Consider the following 20,445-nt stretch of genomic DNA (forward strand, 5'->3'; position numbering starts at 1 on the left):
TACTTTTTTCTCCACTCCTCCAGAGTCAAACACTATGAACTAAAAATAGGTTGACAAAATAGTATTTTAAATTATTCCGAAGTAGTCACAGGCTTTTCAAATATTCTACTTGTATATAACAAGAGACACGAAACACTGCTTCCCTGTCAGAGACAGCTCTGAAGTACCATATGGAGCCTTCTGGTTGCTATGATACATATATAAGAGAGTACAAACTTTCTTTTTTTTTTTGCAGGGGCAGGGAATACAAAGTACAGGAATTGGGATAAGAAGATACAGATTTTTAAAGTAAAGTTCGCTTTGGCATTTTCCATGTTCTTATCTGAAAATGCAAATGAGATTAAGAAGGGTTACAGTAAATTCTTGAGAGGCTGATGTAAGATTAAGATAATCAGGAAGCAACTTCAGCGTTCTTGAGGCAACCATGATCCTTGATACTATATTAAGGCATCTAGATGTTCAAAAAACTTTCTTAAATGAAGGTGAATTAAGTCAAACATACTGTGAAATGTTTATCTTATGAAAGACAGTGTATCAAAAACTTGAGAGAGGGCAGCAAGATACAAGGACGTCCTAAAAAATTTCCAAGATGGTGAGTTTATGCGGCAAAGCAACAGGTGGTTGAGCCAGAGGAGCAGAGAAGGGTGACACCAGGACACAAGTGAGCAAGTTGGAGAATAGTTACTTTTTTTTTTAAAGCTAAGTCTGTATCAGGTTAATTATCAAGCTGCCTACAAATATTTTATAGTTAATATGCTAGAAATGGTTCCATGGATATGGGCCCTGCCCAGACATGAGGCAGCAGATAAAAAGAACTGGCATTTGGCCACACTCTCAATTATCATTACTGACTACGTTTCTCTAAAGGCAGAAGGTGCCCATCTTTGTCAAACTTGAATAGAATGCAGTTGAAAGTATGCACGTAATTTGCCTTTTCTACTTGTTTTCAGATGTTCTGTATCCTTGTGATAACACTCCTGGTTTAGCTTAGGTGAGAATGGGTACAAGAAATGGAAGTGTAACGCTGAACAGAAGACAGAACAGTTTCAGATCCAGTTTCTCCTTCCCTGTCAGCCAGCAGTTTTACCTTTCCACTGAATTGGCAAGGAAGAATAGCTCTGAAAACCACGTAAAGAAGTGCTTTTCTCTTTTATTGCAGAGAGAGTGTCACAAGGCTGGCTCATACAAGCCTTTGCTGTCCTCAGCTAGAGCGCACTGTTACCAAGGCCCATGGCCAGCCCTGGGAGAAACCCTCGTCCTTCTGACACTTGAGGGGTCACTATAACAGGACTTTAACTATAAGCAGCTAAAAAATGGAGGCCAGATTCCAAAATGAAATACTTCAGTTCTTTAAATGTGATTGCTAATGTTTCAAATGCTTCAGATTTCTGTTTCTGAAATTCAGCCAGCATGCTAAAATTTTTAAGCTGGGTTGAAAGAAGCTTCAGAACAGGTTGAATTTTACTGTACCTAGTATTGACAATGCCATGATAAACTGCTTAATAATCTTCATGCTTACATAGAAAGTTTTTCTAGTACAAAATAAATATATGTTCAATGCAGAAAACTTAACAATCTAAGAGCTACGCAAAAGCTAACCACTGTAAACGTTTGGTGGACATTGTCTCACGGCATTGGGTGTATGGGTGCTAAGATTAGATGTTCTGCATTCAGATCTCACCTTGAAAACTTGAGTACATTTAGCTGGGCAAAATTTGTTTGGACAAATTATCTGATCTCACTGAACCTCAATTTTTTTCTTACCTGTAAAATGTAGATAATAACAGCTCCTATCTCATAGAGTCTGGTGAGGAAATGCAAAATGCTAAACAGAACATGGCATATACTAAGCATATAAGAAGTGCTATCTGTTCTTTCTATACAAATAGACACATGTATTTCTTCCCCACTAAATTGTTTTATATCATAAACACTGTTTCATAACCTGCTTTGATCACTTAGAAATGTGTTGAAAATATTCTCCTGTGCTAGTAAAGATCTTTTTACCATATACACAGGACCTTTGGTAAAGCTGCTGCAGGCAGTACTTAAGCACAGGCTGTCAAGAAGGAGCCGAGATGGCGGAATAGAAGGACGCTAGTAGCTCACCCTCTCCCACAAATACACCAAAACTCACACCCACGGACCCACCAAGCCAAGCGGAGCACCTGCTGAACTACAACAGAACATCGCCCTCTTCAAAAGACAAAGACACCACGAATCTGGTAGGAGAAAAGGAAAAAAGAAAGATGAAAAAGCAAAACAGTGCGGGACCGTTCCCACGGGGAGGGAGAGGCAATAGAGGAATAGCGCTCGTTCGCTGGGTCTCCCCCTCTCCAACAGAAAGGCCAGTGGGACGGAGGGGAACCTCTGAGGCTCAGATCTGTGCTGAGCACCCCTTGACAGACAGAAATAAGTTAAACGGGCACAAAAGGTCCCTGCGACACCCAGCCCGAGATGCGAGCTGGCAGCTGGGGGACGGGACAGGCTGCCTGAGCTGGGCGGAGGAGTGGGGCAGCTGCACTGAGGCAGCCCCGGGGGACCGCAGGATACTGCACGGTGTGGCTGGGAGGGGATTCAGAGCAGAACAACCTGGGCCCCCCATAAATTACGGGAAAAGAAAAAAGCAACACTGCTGGTGTGCCCTGGGAGGAGAGGCACCGTAGCCTTTGTATCCTCAGACCCACGGCGCCATTACTGGCCCTTCTCGGGAGAAGAGAGGCGGGGCGCAGCCACAGGCACAGCCACCCTCTCCTCCTGTGTGCAGCGCCAGGGCGGGGGCAGAGCCAAGACCTGAATCCGCACCTGGGGGCTCTGCAACCTCCTAGGCAGAGCTGAGTCTTGTTTACAGCCCGAGGTAGACAGGATCTTTTTGCCCTGGTACCTCAGAGAACTTGCGCCACCAAGACAAATAAGGAGTTGGGTTTTTTGCACGGGGCAGGGGCGGGTCCGTTCCGTGGTCTTCCCTGAGCCCACCTGCGGAGCGCCGACCAGAGGCAGAGTGGGCAGCTGCACAGAGCAGCGGAGCGACTGGCGCAGGGAGAGGGAGATTGGCGTTCCTGGCAGAACGCAGCACCTGACCACGGTGGAGGGGGCACGATCCACCCGCTACCTCGCCGGAGCGCAGCATCTGACTGCAGCATCAGGATGGGTAGTGACCCGCCCGCCCACCGTGATGGAGCACACCACCTGACCCAGCGTTGGGAGGGGGCACGATCTGCCTGTCTACAGGCACTGAGAGCAGCACAGACGAGGGCACCAACGGAGGGCCTCTGGAAACAGCAAGCTGAGTTTGCAAAACAGAACGAAGACAAAAAGACTTCTCGATAAAATCATTAAGAGTGCACAATCTCCAGGAGAACACTTTCCTTTTTTTTAAATCCTTTTTTGTCTGTTCTATTTTTTAATACATTTTTAATCTTTATTTTTTAAACAATTGTGTATGTCTACAGTTTTAAACTCTTTAAAAATTTTTCTTTTAAAATCTTATTATTCTTTTATTTCATTTTTATTTCTCTTGGTTTTGATCTCCTGTTATTGATTATACACTGTTTTCAAACCTTTTTTTCTCCCTTCTTTTAAAATTCTCTCGTTTTATCTTTTAAAAAATCTGTTCTGTTTTCTATTACCTTTTAAATTTTTACTTTTTAAACAATTGTATATGTCTCCAGTTTTAATCCCTTTAAAATTTTTATTTTAAAATATTTTATTATTACTTTTAAAAATCCACCTCATTATATTTTTATTTTTCTTGTTTTTGATCTCCTGTTATTGATTATATACAGGTTTCAAATATTGTTTTTTGATCTTTTCTCCCTTTTTTTAAGGTTTTTAAAAGACATCTCAACTCGATTGCTATTCTGCTTCAGCTTGCTTTTCTGTTATTGATTATACACTGTTTTCAAAGCCTTTTTTTCCCTCCTTTTAAAATTCTCTTTTTCTTAAAGTTTTATTCCTGCATAGGCTTTAGATAAATAAATAAACTCTTCAAGGACCATAATAGATAACTGATACTCCATAAGCCACAGTGCCAGAGAGATATGAGCAATATGAAGAAGCAGAGGAACCACTCCCAGTTAAAAGATCAAGAGAGATCCCCTGAAAGAATGATCAATGAAAGAGACATTGATGGCCTACCAGATCAACATTTCAAAAAAGGAGTGATCAAAGCACTGAAGGACCTAAAAATGATAGTGTTAAGAGATATAAAATATGTCAAAAATGAAATTGAAGCTATAAAGAGCCAAGTAGAATTGGTAAACTCATTCGCTGAGATGAGAGCTGATCTAAAGGCTGTACAAAGCAGGCTAGATAACGCAGAGGAACAAATAAGTGACCTACAAGACAGGACAACAGAAAACACCCAATCAGAACAGCTGAGAGAAAAACAAATAAAAAACAATGAAAACAATATAAGGGACCTATGGGATAATATAAAGCATGCCAATCTATGCATAATAGGGGCTCCAGAAGAGGAAGAAAGAACAAAGGGGATTGAAAAGGTATTTGAAGAAATCATGACTGAAACCAAACCTACAGAAGGAATCAGATATCCAAGTACAGGAAGCTCAGAGGGTCCCACACAGGAAGAACCCAAACAGACCCACACCAAGACATATCATAATCAAGATGGCCAGAGTCAAGGATAAAGAAATGATCCTAAAGGAAGCAAGAGAAAAACTGAGTTACAAGGGAACCTCTATAAGGCTCTCAGCTGATTCTCTACACAAACACTACAGGGCAGAAGGGAGTAGCAAGATATATTCAAAGTCCTGAATGAAAAAAAGATGCAGCCTATGATACTTTATCCAGCAAGGACATCCTTTAGAATAGAAGGAGAGAGAAAAAATTTCATGGACAAGCAAAAACTAGAAGAGTTCAGCAACACTAAAGCCATGCTGAAAGAAATATTGACAGGTCTACTCTAAATAGAAAAGAAGCAGTATGCTACAAAAATGAGAAACTCATAACTGGAAAGGTGATAACTATCATAAATGACAAATAGAATAAACACAAAATTGTAAAAGAAGACATCTAAATCATTAAGAGTTGGAGAGGGAAGCAAGAAAATACAGAGTTGTTTTTTTTTTTTAATTTTTTGTTCTCGGTAGGATGGGTTTGAGCTTATATTACTATCTGTTTAATACAAACAGTCATAGTAATAGATTAATAGAGTTACAAAAAAGGGTAACCACAAGCCAAAAACTTACAAGTGAGTCACAAAAACTAAATAAAATCCAAGATAATACAAAGGAAAATTACCAAACCACAAAAGGAAGAAGAAAGGAACAAAGAGGAAATACCAAATCAACTGCAAAAATAAGTTCAAAATGGCAATAAATACACATCTATCATTAATTACTGTAAATGTTAATGGAATAAATGCTCCAATCAAAAGACGTAGAGTGGCAGACTGGATAATAAAGCAAGAACTTTCAATATGCTGCATACAAGAGACCCACTTTAGGGAGAAGGACACATAGATTGAAAGTGAAAGGATGGAAAAGGATATTCCATGCAAATGGAAAAGCCAAAAAATCAGGTGTAGCAGTACTGATTTCAGACAAAACAGACTTTAAAATAAAGACCATAAAAAAAGATAAAGAAGGATATTTTATAATGATTAAAGGAGTAATACAAGATGAGGATATTACAGTCATTAATATATATGTACCCAATATAGGAGCACCTAAGGACATAAAACAATTACTAACAGAGATAAAGGGGGAAATTGATGGGAATACAATTATTGTCGGAGATTTTAACACCACATTAACATCACTAGACAGATCTTCCAGACAGAAAATAAGGCAACAGAGAAATTAAATGATACAACAGAAAAACTAGAGTTGGTGGATATTTTCAGAGCATTACACCCCTAAAAAATAGGATATACATTCTTTTCAAGTGCACATGGAACATTTTCTAGGATTGATCATGTACTTGGGCACAAAAGAAGCCTCAACAATTTTAAGATAGAAATTATCTCAAGCATCATTACTGATCACAATGCCATGAAACTAGAAATCAACTACAGAGAAACAAGGAGAAAAAAGCACAGGTTGTCATGATTTTACAGCACATGACCTTGTCACTCTGAGCTCAGCTAGATGAATAAGAAATCAGCAGCTAACGAAAGTTAAGGCAGACATCTCCAAAATGGCTAGAAGCTGATGTGGCCTGGCATCTCTGCCAAAGGCAAAAGCAATCAAGTCCTTTCTCGGGAAGACTGAATATGAGACAGACGGAGTGAGTCAAGAGACAGGTGAGTGATGCAAGAGGGAGGAAAAACACAAAACAAAAAGTGGTACACAGAAGTCAGGAGGCTGAGAAGAGATTAGGAGGCAGCTCCTCCACAGTGGAAGAGAAAGGCTGGGCCGCTGGTGTGGTGACCAGGCTCTTGAGCTACACTGCCTTCCCACTGTCCATCCTCCCACTGCTAGCAAGGTCTGACTGCACTGTGACCTAAGTTCCCAATTCTGCACAGCCTGGCTGGGAAGCTGCTGTGGTAATGTCACATTCTTCTCCCTCAATTAACTGAGGGACTAATAGATGTATGTCTACTCCTGATAACCCAAAAGGGCCTACCTCAACTGCATTTGAGGCTGCTCTAGTGTTCACACCAAAAGTCAGCACTTATTTTGTTAAGCACTTGTCATGTGTTAAGCATGGGGGTTTCAACAGTGAGCAAGGAAGAATGATACCTGACTGTACAGAGTCTAAAGTCTAGCACAGAAAACAACTAGAAAAGCAATAAAGCATGATAAATACGATGCTAGAAGTACAGCCTTCAATAGAAACACACAGGAAGACTAAGTCTGCAGAGAGGAATCACAAAGACTTCATGCAGAAAAAAGCCTTCAGGCTGAAGCACAAAGTTAGCTAGGTGTGCCAAACACTGCAGATTGCTCACTCAATAGCCACTCCACACACATGAATGCCATGACGGCCAGCCAGCCTTGCGAAGTTATAGTCTTGACTGAGCTACAGTGAGCTGGATCAGTGTTCCCTATAAGGTCACCCATGAGTCCTGGCCTAGTTTAACAGGAAGGGTGAAGGAAACCAGACATATTTTATGATTTTGTAATGTTGAAGACAATTTGGTCTATTAGATGGTAACCTTGATTTTTAAAGTATAATCAAATAACTTACTTCTGACTTGTGATTTCAAGCTGAAAATCTTAAATTTGTATATGCCATGGGAATATTTAAAGACTCAAAGATTCACTTTACTTGTAAGTTTAACACACGACATTCATAGGACTTTTTGCTGAAGAGCCTCATAAGATTTTCATTTTTTTAAAGTCAGACAACTGAAGTTCTTTAAAAAGCAATCAAACTAAATTTATAAACACTATTTGAAACATCTGAAAGTCTTCAATGAATTGGTCTAGGTATTATCCAAAGGCCACTTAAAAGTGACTAGTAAAATCTCTTATGCTTATAAATATAGCAATCAGATCTGTAAGCATTAAGAAAGAACTAAGTTTTTAAATGTGTGCTTTTTTTTTTAAAGAGTTATAGCATTTTGAAAACTAAATAAATCCCTGCATAGTGGTTTCTGCTTACAAAACCTACCCTTCAAGGGCAATAAAAAACATCTACCTACATTCTCTGATTCCAAGTCTTATTCTCTGTTGATAGACACAGAATTGGAAAACCCACTCCCTACATTTTATTTTGATATAAGCCACTGAAATGATTGTCTTTGTAATGACATGTTTCTCTAGTTTTTATTGCTTGTACAAACATCTGGTTTATTTGGTACCTTATTCTTTATCCTCTCAATAATGCCGGAATAAAGTACAGGGTATGGTAGGACTCTCCTTTGATTGGAGGGGAAAAAAATCTGCTCAAAGTCAAGCAGGATTCTTCAAAGTCAAGGCTGAGAATGGTAGGCAGTGTTTAATTTTAAACTCAGGATTCCCTTTAAGATAGGAGGTAGGGAAGATACTGAACACATGAAAAGTATAGTTTAATTATCTGTTGCTGCACTGTTCACCTTTTCGTGTCCAACCCCTTTATTCCTACTCCACTCTGTTCTCCCTTTTACCTACCGGAGGATGGTACGTAATTTCCAGGAAACAAAAGGGTAACCCTGTATCTGTTCTAAATCCCTCACTGCAATTCCTACTGCAGTCATCTAGTCCCCTACATCTTAGTTGCACTTGTATAACTCAGGGGCAATTCAACCGTAACATTCAAAAACAAAACAACAACAGTAACAACAATTTGACATCTCTCTCCGGCTTTCCTGGTGTGCTCCACAAAGGTAAAGCTGTCAGACTCCCCTCCTACAACTTTTAAAACCAAGTAGCAAGTTTTGCCCAAGGTCTCTGAATTTTTTCCTTTCTCTCTATTCTAGAACCATCAGTCTACTTCAGGTCTTCCAACAACCTGTCTGAATCCACGGAGCTGTGGTAACTCTGTCAAACATCACTTTTGCCTTAGGTGCTTCAGAAGCCAATGGATTTAAATCAAAATTTTGTAGCTTAGGTCCACCAACTGGCCCTACCACATTTATTTGAATTGTGAAATCTTCTGGGTCAAAAAGAACTCTGATAATTTCCAGTTGGGTATTTCTTCAGGACTTTTATGCACCGTCCACAGTTCCATCTGTCCTAGAAGCATGTATTCATTACCTTCTGTTCACCCAGCTGTGTACTAGGCACAGGAAGGGAGGATTTAGAATGGGAAACATAATCTTTGTCCTCTGAAGTTACAACCTAGTGATAGATACCAGATACATGATAAAACGAGAGCAACATGAGCCAACATAAGTCTGCAGGAGTTTACAGCAAGGAAAGAATTCCTGGGGTATTCCAAAGTTAAATTAGTCCAAGAAGACATCAGCAAGGGCTCAAACCAAAAGAAATGTAGAATTTAGATTTTTTTCCTTCTAAGCTCTATTTTACATGTCCTTAGAATCGGTCTTAACTCTCCTCGGGAACAAGAAAGTGGGTCTAAAAAGCACTATCTATCTGACCAGGACAAGTAAGTGGGGTGGTAAAACTGACACCACTGAGTTAGGACTCCTAAATGAGATAACGTAAGCAGAGCAGAGAACACTGTTGCTGCAAGAGGCTATGGAGAAACGTTAGTTCCTTCCTCCTGGTTTTGAATTGCAGATTGTTTCTCAGTTCCCCCAACAAAACTGTAAGCTCTTGAAATAAGGGAACCAAGACTTTATTTCTTTTGACTGTTTATTCTGGAGTATCTAGTAAGATATACTGGGCATGGCCCAAGAATTCAATACATGTATGTTGAATATCATGTCACTAAATAAAAGATACTCTTATCTCTCAAGATGTACCATTAACAGCTTATGGCTACCAGAATTGTTTCTTTAGCCACTATTCTATTGCCAGGACCCAGGAAGCATAGGAGAACAAGGGCCACTTCTTCCTCATTCAAGGGTTAATGAGAATAAGCCACTTATGCCAAAACTGCCTATTCCTCTTATTTCATACGGCTCATGAACCATTTGAGTCTCGATTTTTTGCCACAGGTAACAGAGGCAGTGTTGGAAGAGATCCCTGGGAAATCACAAAAGACTGTCTGGTATAATCAGATACAGTCACTACAGTAAGCCTTCCCCTTCCATAGAGTGCCTGATAAACATTACCATGTGATAATCTGATCACCCCTTCCTTGCCTTCTTTCTGTGACCGTGAGTCTGTTCATTCAGTGAGTGGCGATAATTTCAGAGCTATACAGACATGACAAGTTCACGATTACAGGGTACAGCTGCACCCTTTCTTCTCAAGGCATACCTCCTCACAGACTTCACGGACTGCTGCCACACTTGGCTCCTCCTCCGGCTCCATGCCTCCTCCAGGGACAATCCATCGGTCTGGATGGCGACTACTGCTCACAAGTAGCACCTGGAAGTCAGAGGTGGCATGGACAGTTAAAAACTCAAAAAAGACACATTCATACAAATTCAGAGTTTAAACATCACAATAAAAAAAGTACCTAAGACTCATTCTTTGTTTTTACCTCTCCAAATCACTTCCTGTAGGGTAGCTTTTGTTTGTTTGAAAAGCAGACAATCTGTCTATTGAAAGCAGAAGGGCATCTGAACCAGTGTACCCTCCCCCTCAGACTCTTAGCCACTTGTCCTATCTATCCTCTCCTTTGTTCCTTTCTCTAAAGCCCTTTGAACACAGAGCTGACAATGACACTTTAAAAAAAGGACTGTCACTGATGAGCCTGTGAGTGCTGTCAAGAGCTGGCCTTGGCCTAGCTGGCACCACAGTCCCAACTTTCTCTTCAAGGTTCTCATTCCTGTGTGTCCCAGTTCCCACTCCCATCAGATGGCCACAGGCCAATACTACACATCATCCTAAGCTCTAAGTGTGCTCTGTGAACCTAACCGTCTCTCTAACATGAGGAGTGGAAACATTTCTTTGCATCATACTTTCAGCTGAGATAAAACTGGGATTCTTCTACTAGGAAATTTTATTAAGAAATGAAAAGAAAGCAACCAAACACATACACAAAACCGTTTCAGAATACAGGTTACTAATTCAAACGTAACCAACATTCTAGTCATGGTTGAAATAAAATCTAGAACTTCCCTAGTTCTTTTTCCTTACCACTCTCTAGGACAGATGCTAAATAGCTGGACTCCTCATTTGGAGGTAGAGCTGGGTTGGCATTATTTCCAAAACTAAAGGAATCCTCAACTGCTCCCTAAACAACCACTTTCTGATGATGTCTTCTGAGCCTCCATCCCTACTCCAAACCATATTCCCCACCCACCCCTCCACCCTCCAGCACTTAACCTCTACTCTGCAGTGATCCTTGTTGCCACAAAATATCACTCCCTCCTCTCTAGCTCTCACAGACCCCACCACTGACTTCTAGTTACCTACCTTCCAGTCATCTCCTCTCTCCCCCTTAAGGGCTCTGCAACTATGCGGCCTCGGAAATTCTACCTTTTTCTTCATCTTTTATCCCTTTTCTTCCTGTCGTGATAGAGTCTCCTGATGTTCCTCTACAAAATCTGTGGTCTGCAGACTCAGAGGGGACTACAGAGTTATAAGAAGGAAATCCATGAGTCCATATACAGTCACTAAGACAGAGCCCATGGACTGAGAAAATAATGTCTTATACTTACAAGCACTATTTTTAAATGTATATAAACTCTGCTTTGATTAATACAACGCAGAATAATTTAAGATAAAGTCCACAGTAGTATTTGATTGGTGTATATGTTTAATCAAGTGATACTAAAAATACAACGTAGAGGTTCTGTGAAATTAAGCTTTTAAATAAGACTCATTAGACTCCTACTTCACACCATATACAAAAATTAACTTCAAATGGACCAGCAACCTAAATATAAGAGCTATAACTATAAACAGGGATAAATCTTAATGACCTTGGATTTGGTAAGATAGGGCAAATTCTTAGACATGACAACAAAAGCTTGAGAAGCAAAACAAAACAAAAAAACCCTGATAAATTCAAATTCATCAAAATTTAAAACTTTTGTGCATCAAAGGACATTATCAAGAATGTGAAAACACGACCTACGGAAAGGGAGGAAATATTTATTTGTAAATCATCTGATAAGGGTCCAGTATCCAAAAATATATAAAGAACTCTTACAACTCTGACAAAACAACAAATAGCATTTCTCCAAAGAAGATATACAAATAGCCAATAAGCACATGAAAAGGTACTCAACATCATTAGTCACTAGGAAAGTACAAAGTAAAAGCACCATAAGATATCACTACACCCACTAGAATGGCTATAATTTTATAAAGAACAAGTACTAACAAGAATGTAGAGAAACTGGAGCCCTCATACATTGCTGGTAGGAATGTAAAATATTTTAGGCACTGTGGAAAACAGTCTGGTGGTTCCTGAAAAAAGTTAAACATAAAATTACCATTTGGTGTAGCAATTCCACTCTCAGGTATATACCATACCCCCAAAGAACTGAAAATAGGTACTCAAACATTTAGACACAAATGTTCATAGTAGCATTTTTTCACAAGAACCAAAACAGAAACAACTCAAATGTCTTTCAATGGATGAATGGCTAAACAAAATGTGGCATATATATACAAGGATTAGTATTTAGCCATAAAAAGTAATGAAGTTCTGATACATGTGACACAGTGGATGAACTTTAAGAACATTATGGTAAGGGAAAGCCAGACTCAAAAAGTCAACATATTGTATAATTCCATTTATATAAAATATATAGAAGAGGTAAATCCATAGAGACAGAAAGCAGATTGGTGGTTGCCAGGGACTGGAGGAAGGGACAAATAGGGAATAACTGCTTAATGGGTACAAGGTTTTATTTTGGAATGAGGAAAGTGTTTTGAAACTAGATAGAAGTGGTGGTTGCTAAATGCCGCTGACTTGTACACTTTAAAATGGTTGTTATACAATACAGAGAAGATTAGCATGGCCCCTGTGCAAGGATGACATGCAAATTTGTGAAGCGTTCCATATTTCAAAAAAATAATAAAATAAAATAAAATGGTTGTTATAAGAAATAAAAATTAAAAAAGAAAGAAAATGAGTAAATGCTATGCTCTGGTAGCACTGGGTACATAAATAGTTGTCATTTTATTCCAAACGTGATCTGTAAATTGGAAATAATTCTTAATTAAACTATTTTAAAACCAACCAAATAAATAAATAAAATGGTTGTTATGTTATGTGAACTTTAGCTCAATAAAATCAGTTTTCATATCACAGTAATTTTTTAATCTTTTAAAAAATTCCTGGTGTACAGCATAGTGATTCAGTTATACATATATATTTCCTTTTCATAGTCTTTTTCATTACAGTTTATTACAAGGTAGTGAATATAGTTCCCTGTGATATACAGTAGGACCTTGTTGTTTATCTATTTTGTATATAGTAGTTAGTTATCTGCAAATCTGGAATTCCCACCACCCCTCCTTTCCCCTCTGGTAACCATAACTTTGTTTTCTATGACTGTGAGTCTGTTTCAGTTTTGTAAATAAGTTCATTTGTGTCCTTTTTTTAGATTCCACATATAAGTGATATCATGTATGGTATTTTTCTTTCTCTTTCTGGCTTATTTCACTTAGTATGATCCATTCATGAAAGCATCAATTTTTATTTTCTTCTCACAAATCTCCTGATGGGGTGTCCATCGCTTTATAAAATCTCAGTAATTTTTTAAAAGCTAATGTAGTCAGTGCCATTACTTTCTTCTTCAGAGTCTACATGTCAGAGGACTGGCCTTCCAGAAGATTATCCTTAATTTTATTATATTAAATTATAAAGCTAAAGTAATATACTATTTTCATTAAGGAAAAAGGAGATCACTGCCACATCCATTCTCCTTAATAATTGTGGCTAATATTACATTTTTAAAAATTCCTTATCAAAAGAGAAATAAACCCAAGTATAATCATGTTTGTTAATTCAAGCCAAAAAGTGTAAACAAAAAAAGTCCTCCAAAGAGTCTAGACAATAACGTTTAAGTAATATTCTACCTAATTGACAAGAGAGATTCAAGAAGAAAAAATTGACAAATGGGTTAATCCTTTACTGATTGTTAAATACATAACAACATGTAATCCTTCTTCCTAGAGTTCTCCCACTTCCTGGCAAAGTGTCAACTAGACATTATAAACCTAAGCATTTGCTTCAAATGCCAACTAGGGCCATCCAATTAGGTTACAGTCCAAATGAAAGACCTTTACAGAGACATTTCAAAGCTAAAGCAAAGAAAAGGAAACCTGTAACATATTATAACAGTATAATTTAATTTCTAAATTTCAATCAATGTGAAATATTAACTAGTAAATCTAGCCAGTGTTATTGTTTTGTACATTCAAAGCATGACTGTATGAAGTAAGGCTACATATCATCCTGAGGCTGGAGAAAACAAGCCACATTACTTTGCAGTCATAGTTCAAAGCAAATGCTATTACCAATAAATAGGTTCTTCCCCTCAGTAAGTTTCCTTGACAACCCATTGAAAATGCACTGCAAAAACCAAAACAAAATATTCCTTACTTTAACCAGAGGCTTTACTCCTTCCTACCTTATAAAATAGTAAGTGGGGTACTGATCAGTAAATTCTTATTCTGAAACTTGATTTTTAAATACCAATTATCTAAAAAGAAATTAAATGGCAAAGCTCCTAAAAAATTCTGAAAATGACACACCAAGAAAAAAAAAGAATTTGTCATTTATTCAACAAATATTCATTAGGCATTATCATAAGCCAGGAATGGGAGATGCAGAGATTAAAACCTCTGCAATCTTGAGGCAGATCAAAGTGGGGGACTGGCCAACCAGCTATCAGACCTTCTGTGAAGCTCTTGTCATTAAGACAGGTGATACCCATACAGAGATGGATAAATGAACCCACAAAACACATCCATCCATATACGAACTCTTCGATTCACGATACACGTGGACCTCCTGGGACAATATGGTATCCACATGGACACAGGGAAAAATCATTATATCACTTAGGGACATGTGTACAGTGACAGAATAAAGAAATGTATGGGAATGATACACCTAGTGGGAAGGAGATTTACATAAAGGGCTTCAGGTGAAACAGTAATGTTTAATTTCTTAGGTTTTTAAAAATTGCTTTAATATTGCTTAATACGAATTTTCAAAAGGATATATATAAAAGAAAGCCAGTCCTCGCCCTAAAGATCTAAACTGAGTAACTAGTGGAAAGAGAACAATTTAAAGAGTACTAATACAGGGCGACAAGTGCTTTGGTTGAGGTATGCACAGGATACCACAATGACACTGAAAAGAGACACCTAACCCAGGGTAGGGGGAGGTAGTAGAGGGGTGGTAACGGACAGTTTCTTAAGGGAAGTGACTTGAGTTGAATCCAAGTTCGAAAAGGATATTTATTCAACCAAAATAATCATCAGAAGCCTACTGTATGCCCATGTGCTGGGACACAAAGCAAGGCAAATACAGCCTCAGCTGCAGAGCCTCAGCTTCAGAAAAATTTAAAGTCCAGTGGATGAGACCAACAAGAAGTAGGGTGACTGATTATATTTCAGTGACTGTGCTAAGGACCATAATGTTCACCAGATATTTCATGTTCTTTTCTACAGTATCCAACCTCCCCTTGCTGTTACATGGGACCACCTGACTAGCTCTGGGTAATGAAATATGAGCAGAAGGGACACAGGTCACTTTTGGGCTGAGACAGGGAGAGGCCCATCTAGTCTCTCTCCTCTGTCACAGTGACCAACTCACAGTGAGTTCCAGCTGGTATAACTATAAGCCTGAGCACCCTGAATAGAAGATAGAAGACCTCTGAAAACCCATAACTGATAGGGATCTTCACAAGTAATAAAACTCTGTTGTGTTAAAACAATGAGATTTCAGGCTAAATTTGTTATGGCAGCATAACCTAGTCTATCCTGACTAACAGTGTGAAAGGTCAGTGAAAGATTTCAGGACCTGTTGATTGCCTCACACTCTATCCTTAAGCACAGAGCTTGACCCGTATAACTGGCCAATAAATGTTTGATGAGCAAGTGAAAAAATGGACCAGTGGCTGAGAGAAGAAACAACAGCTTTAAAAAAAAAAAAAAAAAAGTGCAGAGAGCATACAGATGGGGTTACTTACGAAGGTTGAACAAAAAGGCCGGGGTCCAATTATAAAGAGTTTGGACTGAAACCTGAGGACAGTGGGTAAGTAACTGAAGTTGTTAGAGCCGAGAAATGACATAACCTAATTTGGATTTTAGAAAGGTCACTCTGACTTGGGCTGGAGATGGGCAAACCTGGTAACAGGTATGTGTCTGCAGTTAATTCAGGCTGAGAAAGAACGAGGAAAAAAGTGCATGTTGGAAGGAAGTGACAGATTTCAGATATATAGAAGGAAGAGTCCACAGGCCCAGGTGACTGACAGGATGTGGGCCAGGTCAGTGGTGGAACTGCCTTCCAAGGAGAATGTGGAAGGGTGAGTGGAGGAGGGAACCACAGGGAAGTTGTTGTCTGAACATAAGAATCTGAGAGTTCAATGAGATGTCTAATAATATTTCTAGTAGATAATCATATAAATGTGGGACTGGAGCTAAAAAGAGAGAAAGAGACAGAGATCTGAGAAACAATGTTCTCGTTCCCTTCCAGCCATGATAAGACTAATAAAGGAGAGAATATGTGCATTTGCAAAGCTCTGGCTGGAGAAGCCAATCCCACTCCCACTACGTACCTTCCACTCCCCTTGGTGTCTGGCAAGTTTCCATTCCCACTGCCAATAGTATAGCAGGGGTAGCTATACTCTAGGTATCCCAGGTTAAAGTTCTGGAAATATTTTCTTTAAAAAATCAATTATCTATGGTGATAATCTACATCATGGAAAATCCTGGTTAGCAAGCTATGTATCTTAGACATATTACTAATTTCCAGAAAACTCCCTATAGTAATGCACCTCACATAATCTCAATTCCAACAATGCAATGCCCCTGGCATTTGACAACTTGTCAACAATGCCATTACTGCCAGATAGCTCTGCTGGTAGCCCAGATGGCATAAAGGCTGCACCCTGTCAAATCTGTGACATGCCCTGAAAACTGCTTCTACAGTTAAGCATGTTCTAACCATTTATGCATCCCTTCTTAAAAAATAAGACCAACATAATAGTGAATAATTATCTGCAGTTGTTTGGATTCCAAATAAAATTACTATTTTTTTTTTACAGAATGGTTTAAAAAACAGCTGCCACAAGTTCTTGCACACAAGGACCTATAAAATATTTAATAGATAAGTAAAGCTGAGTATGAGTTAAAATAACTTGTTCAAATTAAAGCAATAAATTATCATAGGGCCAAGAGCTAATAGTTTCAATTCCAGAGTTTTAGAGCCATTTTATCTTTTTGCTATTTTCCCCCACCCAAGAGCTCAAAATACTGATAAAAAGGAGGAAAAAGTTGACATAAGCAGTCAGTTTACAAAATCCCTTTATTTTATCTAGCTAATCAGGTTGTTTATTTAACAAAAGAGGAAATTCCCTGCCTAGTACAAAGACTGTGCTATGAACAGATATTCTGTAGTTTTTACTCTGCAATATAAAAAGGTAGTCACAGATATAAACTATTATACACAAATATTATTCTTAAGTATGAGTCCAAGGGTATGGCGTATACTGCTAGAGTTCTAAGGGATTGAGTATCCTGCCCTGTCTCTCCAAATTAATGTCCAAATGTTAAGATAACCACACACAGCACTTTATACTGCCTGGTATTCAATAACTTTTTTAATTTCTAAAAAGAGGACTAAAGAAACCAGTAAAGTTGTCTGTATTTGGGGTTACATAAAAATAAAAACAAAGTCTTAAAGTTGCTAGATCACACTGTCTGAGCATAACTTATTGGAATGATTGAGTTGTTCCTGTAAATCTTAACCCCCTCCCACAACTCTTGTAAATACTGCTGGGAAAAAAAGAAAAAAAAAGACTAACATGGGGGGAAGTAAATAAGAACAACAGCAGGTAGTATTCACTCACTGCTCACTTTATGCTAGATGCTGCTATTTGACATACTCTATTTTTAATATACTACCTCCAGTTTTCAAACAATCATACAAGCCAGGCATTATATAATTATCGCCATTACAGGGATGAGGAAACAAAACAGATGATTTGGTGATGTGGTGAAGGGCAAAGAAAGGGTCAGCAATGAGCCAGGATTCAAACCATAGTCTATATGCCTGACTGACCATTAGGGGACCGAGAGCCTGGTACATTCGTCATGTAGCTAGCCCCATATGAAAAATCCTCTGAAAACTTAGCCACTACTGGATAAAGCTATGGCATGATTTTCTCCAGGCCAGGTACAAGGAAAAGGAAAAGATGGAGAAGACACTTTAAACTAGTCTTTGATTCAAATTAAGAATCTGAAGCACTTTCCACTATTCCCTTCTATGAACAGACAATTTGTTTATTTTACATCTTTCCTGGCCAGAGCTGTCTTCTACAGAGCAAGGGACTGTGAACTCCTCTAAATTATGCAACTTTTTCTTACACTTTCTTTTCTGGAAATGTTTATTAATAAATACAAAAAAATGACTAATAATTCTCAATGTGAAGTTTCATTATTTTTCACATTTGTTTAGAAACTAGCATATTTCAAGTAATTCTTTACTTAAGCATTTACTCAAAAGACACTGCTGTCTAGTCATTATTTGCTTAGAAATGAACTGAGGCATGGAGGGGAGGTGCGCAAAGATACATAAAAATATATAAAGCCTACACTTGAATAGCCCACTCTCTAATTCAAGATCTGGCAAGCTGTGGCCCATGGGTCAAATCTAGTCTACCACCTATTTTTCTATGGCTAATGACTTAAGAATGGTCTTTACATTTTCAAAGGGTTGAAAAGAATCAAATTCAAATTGTAGTGTCCATAAATAAACTTTATTAGAACACAGCCATGCTCATTCATTTACCTAGTCAATGGATGCTTTCAAGCTACAATGGCAAAGTTGAGAAGTCTTCGCAGAGATCACTGTGGCCCATAAAGGCAAAAATATTTACTAACTGGTCCTTTATGGAAAAAGTTTGCCAGCCCTTAATCTAATGAAGGGCCCAAGGAGGCATATCATCATGTTCATAAGGACAACTAAGGAGGAAAGAAGATTCTGAGAGGACCTCAGAATACTGCTCAAGAGGGAACATTTGATCTGGGCCTAGAGGAGAAATTTACTGAGACTAGAAAAGAGAGGTGTTCCAGACAAGGGGCACTGCAATTACAAAGCCACAGATGCGGGCAACAGTACATTATCCCAGGGTATGCCGAGAAATTCAACTAGTTTGATACCGTGAAGGGTAAGTGACAAGAAGGAGGAAGTGTGCAACAGAGAAGGCTGCTAAATTAACTGAGACCAGTATAAAAAGTCCGTATAAAAAGCTCATCAAAGAGTTACAACAACTGAAGGCAACTGGGAATCCTCCTTGGTTTTGGGGGAGGAAAATGGCAATCTCACTTGTGTTTCAGAAGCATGAATATGGAGGCTGAATGAGTGATGGGGAGGTGGGGCAGAGAGTTCAGTCAGAGAATAAGGGAGCAGCATATAATCAGCATCCCTGGAGATGGGAAACAGCAAGTGGGTTCAAGTCATATTTAGGAGACAGCAATGACAGGAGCCAGTAACTAGTCAGAAATGAGGGTGCAGTGAAAGGGATGTAGAAGCTATGGTTTCTAACTGAGGTCAATAGTTGGACAGAGATATCCATTTCTCAAAAAAGAAATACAGGAGAGGAGCAGGTGGGAAAGGGAAAAATAGTCTGAGATACTACAGGAGAACTTAAGCTTCCTACACTCTCTGTATATTGTGAGAACTTCAAAACCACAATTTAGAAGTCCATTTGAAAGCATTCACCCAAGAAACAATAGTTGTCTCTGTACAGTACAATCAACGGCTCTAAGGAGGAGGAGGCATTTCACTTTAAAACCTTGTGTACAGCTTGAATATTTTAGAACAAGCATTGAAGACTTTTATAATTGACCCAAAAGAATGCCAAGCATTATTCCCTAGGAAATTTCTGAAAGCCAAATGGGGTGAATGAAATATTTAGAATGCTCATGTTTCTTGAGGTCATTAAAACAAATGAGGCCACAGGAACAGCATTCCTGACATCCATAAACTGCATTATTTTCCCACACACAGTCTTAGAGCTATAGGAATACGCTGTAAAAAGGCAGGTATTGTGTCCCCAATATATTAATCATATTTCAATCTAATTTAATAGCTTTATGTTTTATTTACTATTGTATTATTTAATTGTTTTATTTTGGTGAGGGGAGGTAACTAGGTTGATTTACTTTTGGAGGCACTGGGGACTGAACCGAGGACCTCCTGCATGCTAAGCATGTGCTCTACCACTTGAGCTATACCCTCCCCCTTCAATCTAATTTAAGATGTTAAAATTTAAATCACAGTTGTATGCTGTCTACTTTATAGAGGACGGTCAGGAGACAGGTTACAAGTCTGCCTCTTCCAGCCAATCAGCCACACAACTGCAAAAAATTAAAAAATATATATATGTATACAATTCAGCTTTGTTTCTAAATGAGGTAGTCCAAATAATCTCTAAAACTCTTCCACCATTAACAATCTATTGTTCTAAAATTACACAAGTTTATGTGTCTAGAATTGTAGTTCCTAATTCTATTTTTTTAGAATCTATTTTTTCAACAGTACACACTGCACATGTTGAAAAGGTACAAAAGAATATGCAATGAGAGACCTTGTCTCCTACCTCCATCTCCAGAGGCACTTCTTATGAAGATGTCTTGAATATTATTTTCTTTCATCTTTGTTAACACAAATAGTAACCCAACATACACACTGTTGTATCTCACGTTCTCACTTAAATCATGGGGATCATTTCATCACTACATACCAAAGAACTTCCTTTTTTTTTTTTAATGATCATGTGGTATTTTCTAA

The 20,445-nt window shown here is 38.5% G+C and overlaps 1 protein-coding gene and 1 non-coding gene across 2 annotated transcripts in view; one reads left to right on the top strand and one right to left on the bottom strand.

The window, feature by feature from the left end:
- Positions 1-20,445, bottom strand: part of LOC102523571 (diphosphoinositol polyphosphate phosphohydrolase 1) — an 89,312-nt gene that overhangs the window by 32,448 nt on the left and 36,419 nt on the right. The window contains exon 2 of the mRNA XM_032462862.1: positions 9,774-9,884. Coding sequence (XP_032318753.1) covers positions 9,774-9,884 — 111 coding nt within the window. The remainder of the gene's footprint in view (positions 1-9,773; positions 9,885-20,445) is intronic.
- On the top strand, positions 12,379-12,481 carry LOC116658408. Its single transcript, XR_004313788.1, has one exon. It is a non-coding gene; the product is annotated as a U6 spliceosomal RNA (small nuclear RNA).

Source organism: Camelus ferus, chromosome 20, assembly GCF_009834535.1.
Source record: "Camelus ferus isolate YT-003-E chromosome 20, BCGSAC_Cfer_1.0, whole genome shotgun sequence".
NCBI classification, from domain to species: Eukaryota; Metazoa; Chordata; class Mammalia; order Artiodactyla; family Camelidae; genus Camelus; species Camelus ferus.